This window comes from Galeopterus variegatus, unplaced genomic scaffold (assembly GCF_000696425.1).
Source record: "Galeopterus variegatus unplaced genomic scaffold, G_variegatus-3.0.2 Scaffold839, whole genome shotgun sequence".
Taxonomy (NCBI): domain Eukaryota; kingdom Metazoa; phylum Chordata; class Mammalia; order Dermoptera; family Cynocephalidae; genus Galeopterus; species Galeopterus variegatus.
The window spans coordinates 415225-430799 of NW_007726950.1; the positions used below are offsets into that span (position 1 = coordinate 415225).

Consider the following 15575-nt stretch of genomic DNA (forward strand, 5'->3'; position numbering starts at 1 on the left):
GCGGGGGGGGGGGGGGGGGGGGGGGGGGGCAGCCAGTATTATTGAACTTAGTAATGAGCATGAGGCTCATGGATAGAATTCAATTTTTTGAAGCACTCAGGCAACAAAGAAAACTCTGATTCTGGAGAACACTGACTATGACTGAAGCACAGAAAGACAGGGAACAGTCTGAGAGACTTAAATAGGGCTATAATCAAATTCTGCTAAAATATATTGAGTCCCTATTATATTACAGGCATTGTGATAGGCATTAGGGAAAGAACAATGAACAAGACAATGGTACTTGTGGAGCTGATAATCAAGGAAAGAAGACAGAACAAGCAAATATGCTACAAATATTATGACCATCCTGGGAGCGAGTTCAAGTTAGGTAGGACAATAGGAAGAACTTTCAGTGAAGAGGTGGGAACAGAAGAGAGTTTGTTAATCACAGACAGGGAGATGTAGCCATGGCAGGATGCTTGGTGGGGTTGGGTCACAAGGCAGAGGTCCCAGTGGCTGGAATTAAATGACAAGTTCAGAATCTAATCAGAAGTTAGTTTATGATGCCTTTAGCTCTGGAATTTTTCTCTTTTTCATGTTTAGAAGAATGATTGGTTTCTGTGCCCCAGTTACCACCAAACCGATTTTGGAGCTGTGGAGACCCCAGCTGTAAAAGTTAGGAGCAACAAGTTTGCCAAACAGACCACTACTTAACACCACCTTGAGTGTTATGACTCTGGGCCACCCAGCCTTGCTGTGCTTCAAGATGCTGCCAACATTGGGCTCTGTGATGGGATGGCACTCTGACTTGGTGCATTTTATGTTGGCCCAATGGCCTTGAATATTTTTCCATCTGCAGAAAGTCCTGAAGCAGATTCTTTGCTGCAGAAACATAAGTGAATTGAAACCTTAGTGAAGTCTTTACTATTCCCCAGAAAGGTCTTCCCTACCATATTATTTCCTAGGGATGTCATAAAAAATTACCACAAACTTGGTGGCTTAAAGCAACAGAAATTTATTCTTTCACAGTTTTGGAGACCAGAAGTGTGAAACCAAGGTGGGAGCAGGGTCATTTTCTCTCTCTCTGAATGCTCTAGAGAATAATCCTTCCTTGCCTCTTCCTAGCTTTGGTGCCTTCCAGCAGCCCCTGGTTTTCTTTAGCTTGTAACTGCTATCTCCAGCTCCAGTCTCTGCCTCCATCTTCACATGATCTCTCTGTGTTCTCTCATCTTCTCATAAGGAAACAAGTTGCCATTAGATATAGGGTCCACCTTAAGTCCAGGAAGGTTTAATCTCAAGATTTTTAACTAATTTTATCTGCAAAGATCCCATTTCAAAACAAGATTACATTCTGAGGTTCTGTGTGAACAAGAATTTGCGGGGTGGGGGTGGGGAACACTATTCAACCAATGACACGTACCCTTGGAGAATTACAAATGCCTTAATAAGAGTGTCTCCTGATGTGCTGCATCGGGAGATGTCTCAAACACCTTGAGGGGAGAAAGAGATCTCCATGGAAGTCTAGAAAAGGATGAAATTCTGGAGCCATGTACTTAGGATCCAGAAGCTGCTATAAGCTGGTGTTTAACATCAATTTATTCATTTATTCATGTAATTATTAAATACCTACTGAGTGCAAGGGAATGTAAATGTAAATCAAACAAGGTCTGTATCCTTGAGAGATTCAAAGTCTTCCAATTTTAATTGGCAAGACAATTACAATTCAGCAATGTGAATGCAACAAATAGAGGTATGAACAGAGAAGTTTAGGAGCACAGAGTAGGAAGTGCCTGACTTCATTTGGGTTCATCAGGGATGAATTCATGAAGATGATAGTTAATCTGGATTTTGAAGGATGCATAAGAATTTAGCAGGAGAAAGGCATTGCATTTGTACAGTTATCTCTTGGATATCTATTTATAAATGACTGTTAGTTTGAACAAAAGATGTATGTTATTTTATGCAAGGTGAAATTTAAACAAGGGATAGCCTCAAAGTTCAGGGAACTAGAAAAAGAGTAAAGAACAGAGAAAACATTTTGGATGGAAATAGTTAATCTTAGAGAGTCCCTGTTGCTGCACATTCATGTGTACCATACCATTCTCTGGATGGACTGGAATAGTCAGGTATAAAAAGGCAGTTTCACATTACAAAAAGGATGAGAGAGCAGAGAAGGTGAGGCTAGGTGAGAAAGGTTCCCTGACATTTTCATGTGTGTGTCTGGGTAAGTATTTAGAAGACAATGGAGAGCATTTTTGTATGATAAACATGAATCCGTAAATGACAGAAGGCTGTTCATCTCCACCTCCTTTCTTCCTGTCGCTTAAGTGTTTGGCTGTATAACAAAATTTCTCATCAAGGGACTCTTAGAATTTACTAAGGAGAAGTAAACATTTAAAATATTTTTAATTGCTTTGCTATTTGAAAACCAATGTGACCTCATATTTCCTCTATTAAATTTACATCCCAGAAACTATGGAGTCTGGAACCAACACTCCACATCTTGGGATTTCATGGCTGGTGAGCATTACAGACTTCCCCAGATGAGGTCTTCCTCCCAAACACATTCCAGTTTGGAAGGAAATACAAAGTATGGAGGTAACACCTCCTCGTCCTCTTTTCTCTCTCCCCCTCCTTTTCCTTTTCTATTATCTAACCTCAAATGTTGGAATTCTCAGATATCTGCTCTAGGCCACACTTGTTTTGCTCAAGCTGCACTTTCTCCATAGACTTTCTCATTCACTCTTATTCATGGCTTTAATTCTGTCTCTGCACAAATAACTCTTAGAACAATATCTCCCAACTCATTTTCCTCCTGAGGTCCAGACCCCACTGTTACTGGACATCACCCCTTGGATGTTTCCCAGGCCTTCAAATTAAACTTATCAAGATGAAGAAAGTTCTCCAGCACCTGTATCATTCTTGCTCAAGTCTTCTCAAGTCTTTAACAACTTTGATGCCTTAAATACTCCTCAAATCTCTCTACTTTTTCCTCCATCCCACTGCTACTATCATGGTGCAAGACACCATCCTTTCCTACCAATCTCTTACCCATCTTTTGAGGTTCATTTTCTTTTCCATCTAACCTGTTCCCCGCAGGAACTACAGTGATCTTCCCCGAGTGACTCCTGTCCTTGAGATCCTCTGATGGCTTCTCAGTGCAGTTAGAATAAAGACATGGCTTAAGGGCCGGCCCGGTGGCGCACTGCTACAGTGCGCTGCTTGGGAGCGTGGTGGCGTTCCCGCTGAGGGTTTGGATCCCACATACAGACCGGCCGCTCACTGGCTGAGCGAGGTGCGGGAGCAACACCGAGGGTTGCGATCCCGTTGCCGGTCCCGGTCCGGTACAGGCGCGACACTGAGGGTTGTGATCTGTTGTCAGTCACGAAAAAAGGCAAAAATAGGAAAAAAAAAAAAAAAAAAGACACGGCTTAAAATATCATGCATGGCCTAATTCCTTTCTACTTTTTAGCTCTCACTCACTATTCCCTGTTTTGTAGCCATTCTGGATTTTTCTTTAGTTTCTGGCACATATCAAGATATCTTCTATTTCAGGGCTTTTATATTTGCTATTCACTTTGCTTCAGATGTCCTCCTCCATTTTTAGCAAACACTTTACCTAATATCCACTCCTCTTCATTCCTCAGGGCTTAGCTTAAATATCACTTCTTCAGAGAGGTCTTCTCTGAGCCCTCACACTAGCACTCTGTGGATCTCCATTTTAGAGTCTTATCATTATTTAAATTAATTACTTGTTTAATAAATGTATTTTTTGCTAGAAGATCATTTTCAAGATGACAGAAGACTTCTCTGCTGTTCACTACTCTGTCCCCAACACTAAACACAACATCTGGCAGTAAGTGCTCAATAGATACAGTTATTGGCTGGTGAGTTAGCTCAGTTGGTTAGAGTGCAGTCTTATAACACCAAGCTCAAGGGTTCAAATCCCCATACCTGCCAGCTGCCAAAAAAAAAAAGACAATTTAAAAATAGAAACAGTTGATCCTCATTATTTATATGCCCCACCTTTGTGGATCTGCCTTTTTGATAAAATTTATTTGTAACCCTAAAATTAATACTCACATTGTCATTCTTGGACATATGCAGGATGGTGAAAAATTTGAGTCTCCTGATGCACACATTCCCAGCTGAGGTCAAACAAGGCTACACTGACTTCTTGTTTCAGCTCTAATACTGTAAATAAATGCCCTTTTTGTGGTCTATTGAGTGCTATATCTTTCATCTTTTTGTGTTTTTTGTTGGTAAGTTCATTTCTTAAAATTGTCCCCCAAACATAGTGGTTGGCCCCAAGCTGAAGTGCTATTTACTGTTCCTTAGGGCAAGAAAGCTGTGATGTGCTTCAGAGAAAATACGTGTTAGATAAGCTTTGTTCAGGCATGAGTTATAATACTGTTGGCCATGAGTTCACTGTTAATGAATAAACAGTAAATATTACATAAGGTGTCTTTAAACAGAAACACACATGAACCAAGGTTATGTATTAGTCAGCTGATTAAAATGTTGTCAACAGAGGCACACAGGAACCTGACTCTGCATTTCCCATAGGAGCAATTGTTCAGTATTTCCTAACTCAGCGTTTGAGGCAACTTTATAAAGCATATTTACTGTGAACAATGAAAACTAACTGTATTTGATTTATTTACTGATATGAATATTAAAACTGTGGGGATTGTTAGAGCTGCAGTAGTAAAGGACCTGGACCGATCATTTTGTCTAAGGAGAGAACATGTCAGGTAGAAGGAGAAAAACAAGAAAGAGGAAAACAGGCATCACTGAAAACAAACACTATCCCTTACTCTTGAAGTGTTACTGCATGACTTTTTGAACATTTTTCTTAAGTCATGAGCCTTTACTTTCCTAGATGGTTTGGAAGGAAGGATACAGCATGGAGGCAGGAATACCCAAGAGGACTCTGGAAGGTTCTTCAAGAAAAATTATTGAGATGGAAAGTGAGGGCAGACATTGAAGGTGTGGCAACAATAGGGGAAGTCAGCCAAGGAACAGAGGGTTTAGTCAGGTGGGGTTCAGAGTTGGATAAGATGGAGTTGGATATAGTGACCTTTGCAGGCAGGAGACATAGAGATGTGCTCTCATCTTGGATCAGCAACTCTCTGCCTCTTATTGCTGTGACTTGGGGGGCAGGAGGCATGGCAATCTGAACCACCTTGGCAAGCATCTGGATGCCTATAGCAACTCAGGTTGAAAACAGTCAGCCTGCAAGGCAAGAATGCTGGATCGGGCTGTAGAGTCTGGTGTTGAGAGAAGACAGAGGAGCAGTCAGAACCCTGGATAGCTCCAAGGCCCCCCAAAGACTATTGCATGGTTTCTTCACAAGGGTAGTTTTAACACAGGCACCCTCAGTCTTTCTGGCCAACTTCTGCACCCTCACACTTCCCTCCCTCACAATAAATGAAACACCCATATTGTAAATTGTCCTGGCATTGTCTTTCCTTCTTGGAAAATGGGGGTCATCATAGTCTACAGTTTTCTGGCCTGACTGGGAGATGGTCAGGGAACTCCTTGCCCTCTGGTCCCCTAGTGTGGCTGAATCCTGAAGGAACAGTTCAGGCTGCCCGGGAAGATTATTTCTTCCTCCTCAGAGTTCTAGTACCTTTGATTCTCTGTTGTGGCTGAGATAGAGGCTGTGGCAGAACAGGATTCAAGAATTTGGTATTTTTCAGCTCTCTCCTTGTGTGTTGGGGGGTCTCAACTAAGCTAACATTTTTTGAGTCCCCCCTATGCTCCAGGCACTGTTATGGGTAGCTATGAAGATAAAGGCGAATAAACCTGGTTCCAAGAGCAAAGATATCTTGCCAGTGTGTGCTGGTAGCCAGACAGAGAGCTGGAAACCCACAGATACAATGTGCTTCTTTCTGATTAAGGCAGGGACATAGTTCCCAGGAATATACTTCCTAAACAATGGCTTAAGCACCACAACAGGAAAGACCATATGCATGAATGTTAGGTTACACAGACCTCATCCCTATGCCCTCCACCCGACCCTCCACCGACCGGACCCCACTAATCTCATATGTCAAATCCCTCTAATCCCACACAATGGGCTCAGTGTTTTTACACTTGTCTTAACTGAATGATCCCCTGTTGAGTGTCGTGGGCAGAGGCTCATCCTGATCTTGTGAAATGTCTGGGGTAGAAGCTACGGTTTTAATAATTATGACTATTTTTATTCAACTGGACTTTCCACCTACTACTAGTCCTAAGACAATCATAATGGATGACAAGAGGGTGGGGGAAAAACTCTCAGGGTTCTCTGTTTTCTTTCCTTCTTGGTAAACAGGAGAGGCTCATTAAGGATATTTGAGAATGTTTTGCAATATGTTTCTTTCCACAGACTCATAATGCCACTTGAATGGACAGGTGAGGAAGAAGAGCCCCCTTGCATTGCAGTCTTTTCTGTATAAGACTACCCCCATGCACACTGATGATAAACATATCGGGGGACAGAGCAAACAGATAGAGGAGGCTGCCCTTCACCATCTCATCTCTTTGGACCCTCTGGCACAGCGGCTGGTGAAGGTGCAGAATGCGGAATGGACTGGCACACAGCATGGCATATCAAGACAGGCATCAGAAGGCTGAGATTTGAGTGCTGGCTGTGTCCCTTTCTTCCTGTGTCATCCTGAGTAAGACATTTGAACCTCACTAAGACTCAATATTTCTTGGTTATAGAAAAGAGGAACAATAAAGTGCTTTTGCTGCAGTAACTTACAAGTTTTTTTTTTTTTTTTTTAAAGGATCAAATGGGCCGGCCCGTGGCTCACTCGGGAGAGTGTGGTGCTGATAACACCAAGGCCATGGGTTCGGATCCCATATAGGGATGGCCGGTTGGCTCACTGGGTGAGCGTGGTGCTGACAACACCAAGTCAAGGGTTAAGATCCCCTTACAGGTCATCTTTAAAAAAATAAAATAAAAAAATAAAAAGGATCAAATGTTTGTGTCTTTAATACCTAACAGAGTTCCAGGCATATCACAAACACATTAATTGTTCAATACATGAATGACTGAATGGATACACTGAAATTTTGAAAACTGTGGAGTGCTGTGCAAGTATTTGTTATTTTATTGTTTTGAAGACTGGTTATTTTATTTGCACCTAATCTGAGTTTATTCCATGTTATGGAAAATAGATTAACTGTTTAACCCATGTTAAAGTAAAATAGTCTAGCTCCTTTAGAAAGAGAAGTTGCAAATTGCTGAATTGGGTTTCATCAGTGACCAGGACAGACAGGCTGGTCCTCAGCAAAAAGTTGGAAGAAATGAGGAGATATGCAACATCAGGACAGCTCCAGGCAACAGAAGAGGGAGACTCAGAAAAGTCTGGACAAGGCTTGAAGCAGATAGCTTGGCAGGGGCGAGTTTCCACAGAAGACAAGAGAGCTGGATTTGAAAGCAGTATGCACCAAAGAGGTGAGACTTAATATTTAGCAGTTCGACTAATTATGTCAGATAGAACCTACAGGCCCAAAGCCAGAGAAAATATTCAGAGCGGCCTGAAGACAGCAAAAAGATAATCAAGCAAATGTTGAAAATGTGAACTTCATCACAGTTATGGATGTGACAAAGTATTCCTTAGGTACTTTGAAATTAAAAATAAATTTCTCACTTGACTTATATCCTATTTCATAGTTCATATTTATAAGTGAATTCAACTACTTGTAGGCTTACTATATTATAAATAAACAAGTATACTCCTTTATATAAAATCTATGGGAAGTGAATTTGGTGATATAGCCCTTTTTTCCTTAATGTTTGTCTGAACTAAGGAGCATTAATGATCCGACATCACAAAAAATAAAGAACCACTAATTACCCAGGAAAAAAGCAGAAGGAGCTAAGCCTCATCTCTAACATATATCCAGAGACACATTCTCTAACTTATGGAAGCATCAAATTGGTGTTGACAACCATGCAACCCTGGTCTAGGCTGTCAACTTGCTGCCAGGGAGGCAGGGAAGGGCTCAGGTGGAGAAATGAGGGCTGCCCTCCCCACCGTCCTGCCTTGAGGGGGAGCTACCTTTGTTGTCGTGCCAGACCCTCAGCTTGCAGAGGTGGCCCAGGCTCAGCATGTCGGAGAAGTTGAACGTGTCTGTGTTGTTTCGCTCAAACTTGTTCCAGTTGGCTGACTGCTTCAGGGCAAGTGTCCCGCTGTCCCCGTTCTCCCCAAAGATGATGATGAACACGTTGGCATCAGTGCCTGCTCCTGGAGGAGTGCACAAGATGAGGCTCCAGGTGCCAGACTCTCTGACACATAGGCCTCTTGCTCTGGCCTTGCCCCTGGACTCCATGGAGGAGCTAAGGGTGCAGGTGGACACAGTCAGAGTTGACAGGACTGGGGTGAGGTTGGAAAGAGCCAGTTAGAGTCCTGGGACTCCCAGGTATCCAATTCTGTTCTTAACCTTAACTTTGTGCCTTGCAAATACCGTTGGTCTAACTAGAGTCATAGTCAGCCAGTGTGAATGGTTTGATACAAAAACTCATCTATTTCTGAAGAAGTACACTCAAACTTAAAAGGCATGCCATGCAGACTTGGATTCATAGTTAAAAATATGGGCTACCTCCCACACAATGAAGGTTCAGAGGGAAGCAGGAAAGTTCCCTGCTCCTCAAATCTACCTCTGGTTGACATCCTACACTAGAGCTTTATGTCATTTGCTTAAGCCACAGGAGGTATTGGCCCCAGTTAAAAAGCAAATGAGTCTGGAAGAGGTGACCCTGTGAAGTTTTTCTGACACACCCTGCTGTTGTCAATGAATTTATCTATTATTTTCTGAGAGCACATTGTGAGGGGATGGAGGAGCTTGAAAGCATGGGGACACTTGGAACTTTAAGCAATAAGGGTGAAGGTTCCACGGTGAGAGAAAAAGAAGGAGAGATACCCAAAACAAACTTCACCAGATTTACTGACCCCTCACTCACACCTGTGACCCTACCACGAGCACTTCATTTCTTTGTCCGAATGCTTCTCTTTGAAGATGTAGTCTACCGGGGCCAACAAGTTACCAGCCATTTACAATCAGTGTGATTGAGTTTGCCAGACTCTTCGCTACAGCTCCTGGAGAGTGGGCTTGGTGTAGGGAGGGTGGGTGGGGGGCATCACTTCCACAGCGACATGAGAATGTGTTCCCTTTGCACACGCTAGTGCTTTTGCTTGAAAGGCCCTTCCTCTGGGTGTCTCATCTGCCTAAGTGACTTCAGTTTGTCTTTCTGAATTTGACTTCGGCATCACCTCTAGCAAGCCTTCCATGACCCTTGCCCCTGATCTCCAGGTAGGGAAGGTGCCTTCCTGTGGGTTCTCCAACAGCACCCTGGGCTAACGCCTGTTGGAGCCTCAGCACACTGCACTGTGGCTGCTCCACTAGAATGTCACAACCACAGGGGCCCTGGAGTCACATCCCTATCCTAAGACCCAAGGCCAACATAGCAAATGGTCACCAAGCACACGGATGTGGGAAGGAACCGGAGAGTGCCCGTGATAAACGGCACCTGGGTGAGGGGCGTCGGGCAGCAGCAGGCAGGCCAGGACGGAAGGGCTCTGAGGCAAGCTCCTGCACTGCTTTTGGAAGTGCTGACCATACTCCCCAGCAATGTTCTCCCCCACTTCCCTGAGGGAGGAGGGAGGAGCCAGCTCAGTCACTGGGGGGAAATACTTTGTCTAGACAGAAAGTGACACGCTGTGGCAAAGACTCGACTGACTAGCTTTTGGAAGGCCATAAGAAGACAATGCGCTGACTGGAAACAAGGGCCCAAGCCAAACTTTGAGGGTGAGAGGCAAGGACAACGGGAGATGGGAGGGACCCACAACCCACCCAGGACGTTGCTGGTCTTAACCGTGACAGTGTAGGATGTCCACTCCATCATCTCCTCCTCGTTGATGACAGCACACATCTCACACACCAGGGTCTTCTTGCCCTTCCGCTGGGACAGCCAGTCTCCATAGTAGAACATGGTCAGGTCTCCAGTGTTCATGTTCTTCAGGAGGATCTGGGGAGAGGCAGCCCCGCTGTGAACGCCCTCCCTCATCTCCACCAGCCCCCACCCACCAATGCGGCCCCTCCACTGAACGCCAGTGACCCAAGATCCCAGATCTGAGACCAGCCCTTGTGATTCAGCCTTGAGGGGCATGGCCAGGGCCTTCTCCAGGACAAAGATCCTGCCCTGCACGCCTGGCACAGAGTCTGAAACCTCCATGGTGAATCCCTTAGCTTGGGGATTTGGGAATTGGCAATTTACTAAAAATGTTTCCTAAGAGGTGCCTATTATTGCGCATGAGAAATGTTTGCTGTATGAATGACAGAAGAATGGACCAGTCAAGCCACTGTCAGCCACAAACACCTGGAACATTTGCCAGATTGTCCTTGGTGTGGGAACTATATTGTTTGCTCAAGAAAAACCTGCTAATGGCTCAACAGGGAAGGAGGACCCTGGGTGACTCAGGACAGATGGCCTTTGGTGAATGAGGGATGTGTGGACTAACTCAGGCAGGGGAAAGGAAGACTTTGTGTTATGGGTTGAATTGTGTCCTCCCCAAATTCATATGATGAAGTCCTAACCCATCATCCATCAGAATGTGACCTTATTTAGAAATAAGGTTGTTACAGATGGAATTAATTAAGATGAGGTCATTAGGGTGGGTCCTAATCCAATATGACCAACGTCCTTATAAACAGGGGGAATTTGGGCACAGAGACATACACGGAAGATTGCCTTGTAAAGATTAGCATGATGCCAGCACAAGCCAAGGAACTACCAGAAGCTAGGAGAGAGGCCTGAAAGCTATCTTTTCCTAGAGCCTTCAGAGGGAGCACGGTCCTGCCGATGCCTTGATCTTAGACTTCTACCCTCTAGAACAGTGAGACAAGAAAAGTCTGTTGTTCTAAGCCAGTCTGTGGTACTTGGTTATGGCTGCCCAAGGACACCAACACACATTGCACAAGGAGGGCAGACAGGACACCAGAACCACACATGTCCAAAAGCGCAGGGCCCACGTGACACCGAGGCCATGCTTGAGGGACAGTCAGCTAAGTCATCACAGCTACTGTCTTTGCTGTGATTGTGGGGCTGCAAACAAGCTTCTTTGTGGCTGCTGGGGGCCTCCTGCTTTGGGGCCATACTCAGTATGGAAAGCACCTTGGACTCCTAACATCCCGTTAGTTCCCATCAAATCTCATCTTGCTTGGCCCCCAGGCTCTGAGAACTCTGCTCTCTTCTCCAGTCTAGAACAGTGAGTGTTAATGACCCTCCTTTGGGCAGCCTGGAGCACGGGGCCCCAGGGCATGGGAAAGGTGAGGAAACTATGAAAGAGAAGTCCTAAGAAGGAGCAGCTGCCTTCTTTTCTTGGTGGAAGCTGAGTCTGTGGCTGTGTGTGCATGTGTGAGCATGTGTGTGCATGCACACATGCATACATGTGCTGGGGAGATGAGGATGATAGAGGCAGAACTAAGGAATCCCACAGTTCTGTTGCTCCTTGAAGATCCCAGCATTCCAGCACCAAGGCTGGTTTCAGCTCAACTGAGAGCCCAAGCATCCGGGATCCTCAGCCAGGCTGCTGCTGGTCAGGCTCAGACTCCTCCTGTGAGTGGAGGTCCAACATGGAAAAAAGAGGCAGCCATATAGCTACGGGATCACAGGGGCACCCCAAACTCCCCTGCCATCCAGCCTAAAGTTCCCACCAGGAGAGCCTCTCTCTGAGCCAGTTCTTGCTGCTGCCCCTTCAGTCCCCCTCAACTCACATCCTTGGAGAAGCCCACACCAAGCCCCTCCCCTTATTCCAGTCTGTCTGCATTAGGTTGACAGCTCACACTGTGTTCTTTCTCAGAGATTCAGTACTCTCTGGACACAAATAAATACAACTATGCTCTCAGATTAATCCACACCAAAGGGCATATTAGATTATATGGGCTAGCCACATTCATGTGATAAACTTCTCTGGTGACATTTGCACTTTAACAAGGTCTAGTGACAATCCAAAAGAACAGGGAGAAGGGGAGGGTGGTGGCTGGAAGGGAGGGTGAGGGTCTAGACATTTTACCCTCTCCAGGAACCACTCGGGCCGGCTGCCCAGGCCGTCAATCCGGATCCGCATCTTGGTGAATGGAGCAATGTCTAGGATTTCCATGATGAAGGTGTCATTCTGCTCCCGCTCAAATCTGGGCATGGAGAGGAGAGTCATAAAGAAGGGAGCTGGCCATGGGGAGGGCTGGGCCAGGCCAGAGACCAGATTTGGGGCAAGGAGAGAAGATGAAGCATTTACCCGGCCCCCCTCTGCTTCCAATGACTCCCCAACAACCATCTCTTACATCCTAGAGGAGTTCATGAAAGACTGGGTTAAGTGGTTTCGGTTGGCAGAAATGGTCCTGAACCAAGAGCTACCAGTTGTGGGTTCTAATCTCATTCTTCTAGTTGCCTAGAACAGCCCCCGCTCCTCTCTGGGACTTGGTTTTCTTACCTGTAGTCTGGGGAGAATGACACTAGCCCTGTAATCTCACAAAACTTTCATAAGGACCAAATGGATGTGAAATCAACTGAAAACGTAAAAAGAATTCTACACCCGAAGAGCTTTAAATGAGATTCTATGAGTGAAAGGGCCACCACGAATAGTGGGGCAGGTTTTGCACTGCACAACTCGAGATGACATCACGCACATTTTTCCACATGCAGTCTGCACACAGTGGTCCTGGACTGGGTAATGCTACTGACAACTGTAAAGTGGTAGGCACATAGAAAGTAATGTTGCTTTTGTTGCTATATTATTTTTCTACTGAGTGACCTCATCATCTCAGAGATGGTCTCTCTTTACCTTCAATGCTGACTGATTGCTTGACTGCTGACTGATTCCAGATGCTGCTGCTGCTAAGCCTCTCAGGGTAATGCAGTCGCCACTGAAGATATGGCTGTGCATGGCAATTGTGATGCTTTCTTGAATATGAGACATATTTTTTTCAAAACAGGCCACTGTGAATGCTGCAAACTTAGAATTAACAACCCCTAGCCTCAAAGGTGGTGGTGGAACAGGCACCTAATCTCTCTTGATAACCCGCTCCTGTGCATTTCATGATTATGAGGAGTGAAAAAGTTCTCCCAAAGTCTGCCCCGTATCCTTCCTGCTCTCATTTGATCTCACACATAATCCCTCTTGATAACCCACTCCTGTGCATTTCATGATCATGAGGAGTGAAAAAGTTCTCCCAAAGTCTGCCCCGTATCCTTCCTGCTCTCATTTGATCTCTGTCTGTCCCTCCGGTCACGTGGGAACTGTCAGGAGGTGTTCATGTCACACTCATGTCACACACCAAGATTCTCTCAAGCAATCTTTCAACCCACTCATTTCTTACTCTTGCCAGGAGCACACTTTTGCAGATCAAAAGAGCTTTAGAATTCTTCAATTTGTATGTCTCTTTAACTTTCACCCTTTGAATTTAACCAAGCATTTTTATTTTATGGAGATTTTATGGTTGGGCAGGTGTAAGGTATAGAGGGAGGAGAAACACTTTTCTTCTAGAAGGCTGAAAAGTAGATACATTTGCCCCCTCCTCCTTCATAACAGGCTAACCCCAGTTGCCTTTAATGTCGCAGATGGTGGACATCTCAGGTGAAAGGTAAATACCCAGAGGGAAAGCCCTCACTGGTCTTTCAATCCTCCCCAACTCACCAGCCACATCCTTCATGCTGCCCTAGACCCCCTCAAGACACCTCAGTTGACCTGCAGTAGGACTCCCACACTGAGAGATCACCACTAGAGAGGTGACCAGCCTTTGATCTAGGTCCCTGCCCCCCGCCCAGATGGACAGGGCTGCTGAAGTGGCCCAGAGTGTGCCCTGCTCTCCTACTCAATGGAGCCTCTACTCAGCAGCTGAAAGGGTGATTCTCAGGTGAAAGGTAAATACCCAGAGGGAAAGCCCTCACTGGTCTTTCAATCCTCCCCAACTCACAAGCCACATCCTTCATGCTGCCCTAGACCTCCTCAAGACACCTCAGTTGACCCGCAGTAGGACTCCCACACTGAGAGATCACCACTGGAGAGGTGACCAGCCTTTGATCTAGGTCCCTGCCCCCCGCCCAGATGGACAGGGCTGCTGAAGTGGCCCAGAGTGTGCCCTGCTCTCCTACTCAATGGAGCCTCTACTCAGCAGCTGAAAGGGTGATGTCTGGGAAAGGCCAGCTTTGGCTGCTCTTCACTTCCTTCTTATTCTGGTTTCCTTCTGTTCCCAGCTCCCCATGAAAGGCTGTCCTTAGGAAAGAGCCCAGCACCACTCACTCACTGGTCTCTATGACTGAGCAGAGCCTGAGGGCTAACCAGGGCCAAAGCCTTAAGTTGGAAGGACTACTATTTGATGGAAGGGTTTTAGGCATTGCTAAGAAGCCAGGGAAGGTTTGTGGGTAGAGAGCCTGAGTAAGGGCTGCTTAGAAGACAGGAAAGAATGGTGTGGGGGTCCAAAGCCTCCTTTGCTGAGTAGCCGTTCAGGCCGTTTGCCTCTGGGGCATCTCAGGGGCGTGGCTGGGCTCCCAGGATTGGCCAGGGTCACAGCTTCGGCCTTAGCTTCATTCTAGCCCAACCTCCTTCTGGTCTGGGGCTTTCCATACCAATGGCCATCTAGTGCATGCTCAGTCGGCTCCACTGATAGGGTCCCGTGGCAACCTGGGCAGCTCTCTTCCTTTCAAGACCACTGTGGCCAACTCTAAGAACTTCTTGTTAACACTGAGTTGAGCTTCCCCCTAGTGCCCATAGCTCTGTCTGCCAGAACTGATTGTTTAATTGTCAACAGTCTGACCAACCTCGATGCCGCCACTGTCTCCTCTCCCCATGCCCTCATAACAATCCCAGATCCTCTCTTCTCTAGCCTGAAGTGCTCATCAATGAACTACTACACAGCAATGAAAATGAACATATCGTAGCCACACTCAACAGCTCAGAAAAATCTGAAAAACCTGAAGCTGAGCGAAAGGACTAAGACATAAAAGAGGACATACAGCCTGATTCCATTTATATAACAATGAAATCCACGTTACATGAAAGCACATTGTTTAGGAGACATGAGGCAGGATAAAACAATAAGGGAAAGCAAGGTTTAATTTCTTGGCCTAGGGGGTGGTTACATGAGTTTTTGATTTATAGTTATTTATGATTTATATATTTTTACATATACATGTATATTGTATTTTATAATGAAAAGCTGAAAATGTAAATGTCCTAGAACTTATGACTGTTTATCATATGGCAGGATTTTCAGATCCATGCTCTGTGTGTTACAGCCCCTGTGATAGGCTGAAAAAGGGCCCACCCCCCAAAATCCATATCCTAAATCCTGGAACCTGTATATGTGGAGGTGATGTGAAGACGGGGGCAGAGATTGGAAAGTCTGGTCTTGACAATTGGAGTGATGTGGCCACAAGCTAAGGAATGCTGAAAACCACCAGAAGCTGTAAGAGGAGAGAAATGGATTTTCCTCTAGAGCCTCCAAAGGGCATCTAGCTGTGCCAATACCTTGATTTCCACCCACTGACACTGATTTCAGATTTCTGGCCTCCAGAAATGTGAGAGAATAAATTTCTG

At 45.5% G+C, this 15575-nt stretch overlaps 1 protein-coding gene across 3 annotated transcripts in view; it reads right to left on the bottom strand.

Annotated features, from left to right (window-relative positions):
* LOXHD1 (lipoxygenase homology domains 1) overlaps positions 1–15575 on the bottom strand; it is a 116699-nt gene that overhangs the window by 19457 nt on the left and 81667 nt on the right. For all 3 annotated transcript variants that reach the window (XM_008572816.1, XM_008572819.1, XM_008572818.1), the window contains 3 exons: positions 12054–12171; positions 9832–10006; positions 8040–8225 (listed from right to left, as the gene is read on the bottom strand). In XM_008572816.1, coding sequence (XP_008571038.1) covers positions 8040–8225; positions 9832–10006; positions 12054–12171 — 479 coding nt within the window. The remainder of the gene's footprint in view (positions 1–8039; positions 8226–9831; positions 10007–12053; positions 12172–15575) is intronic.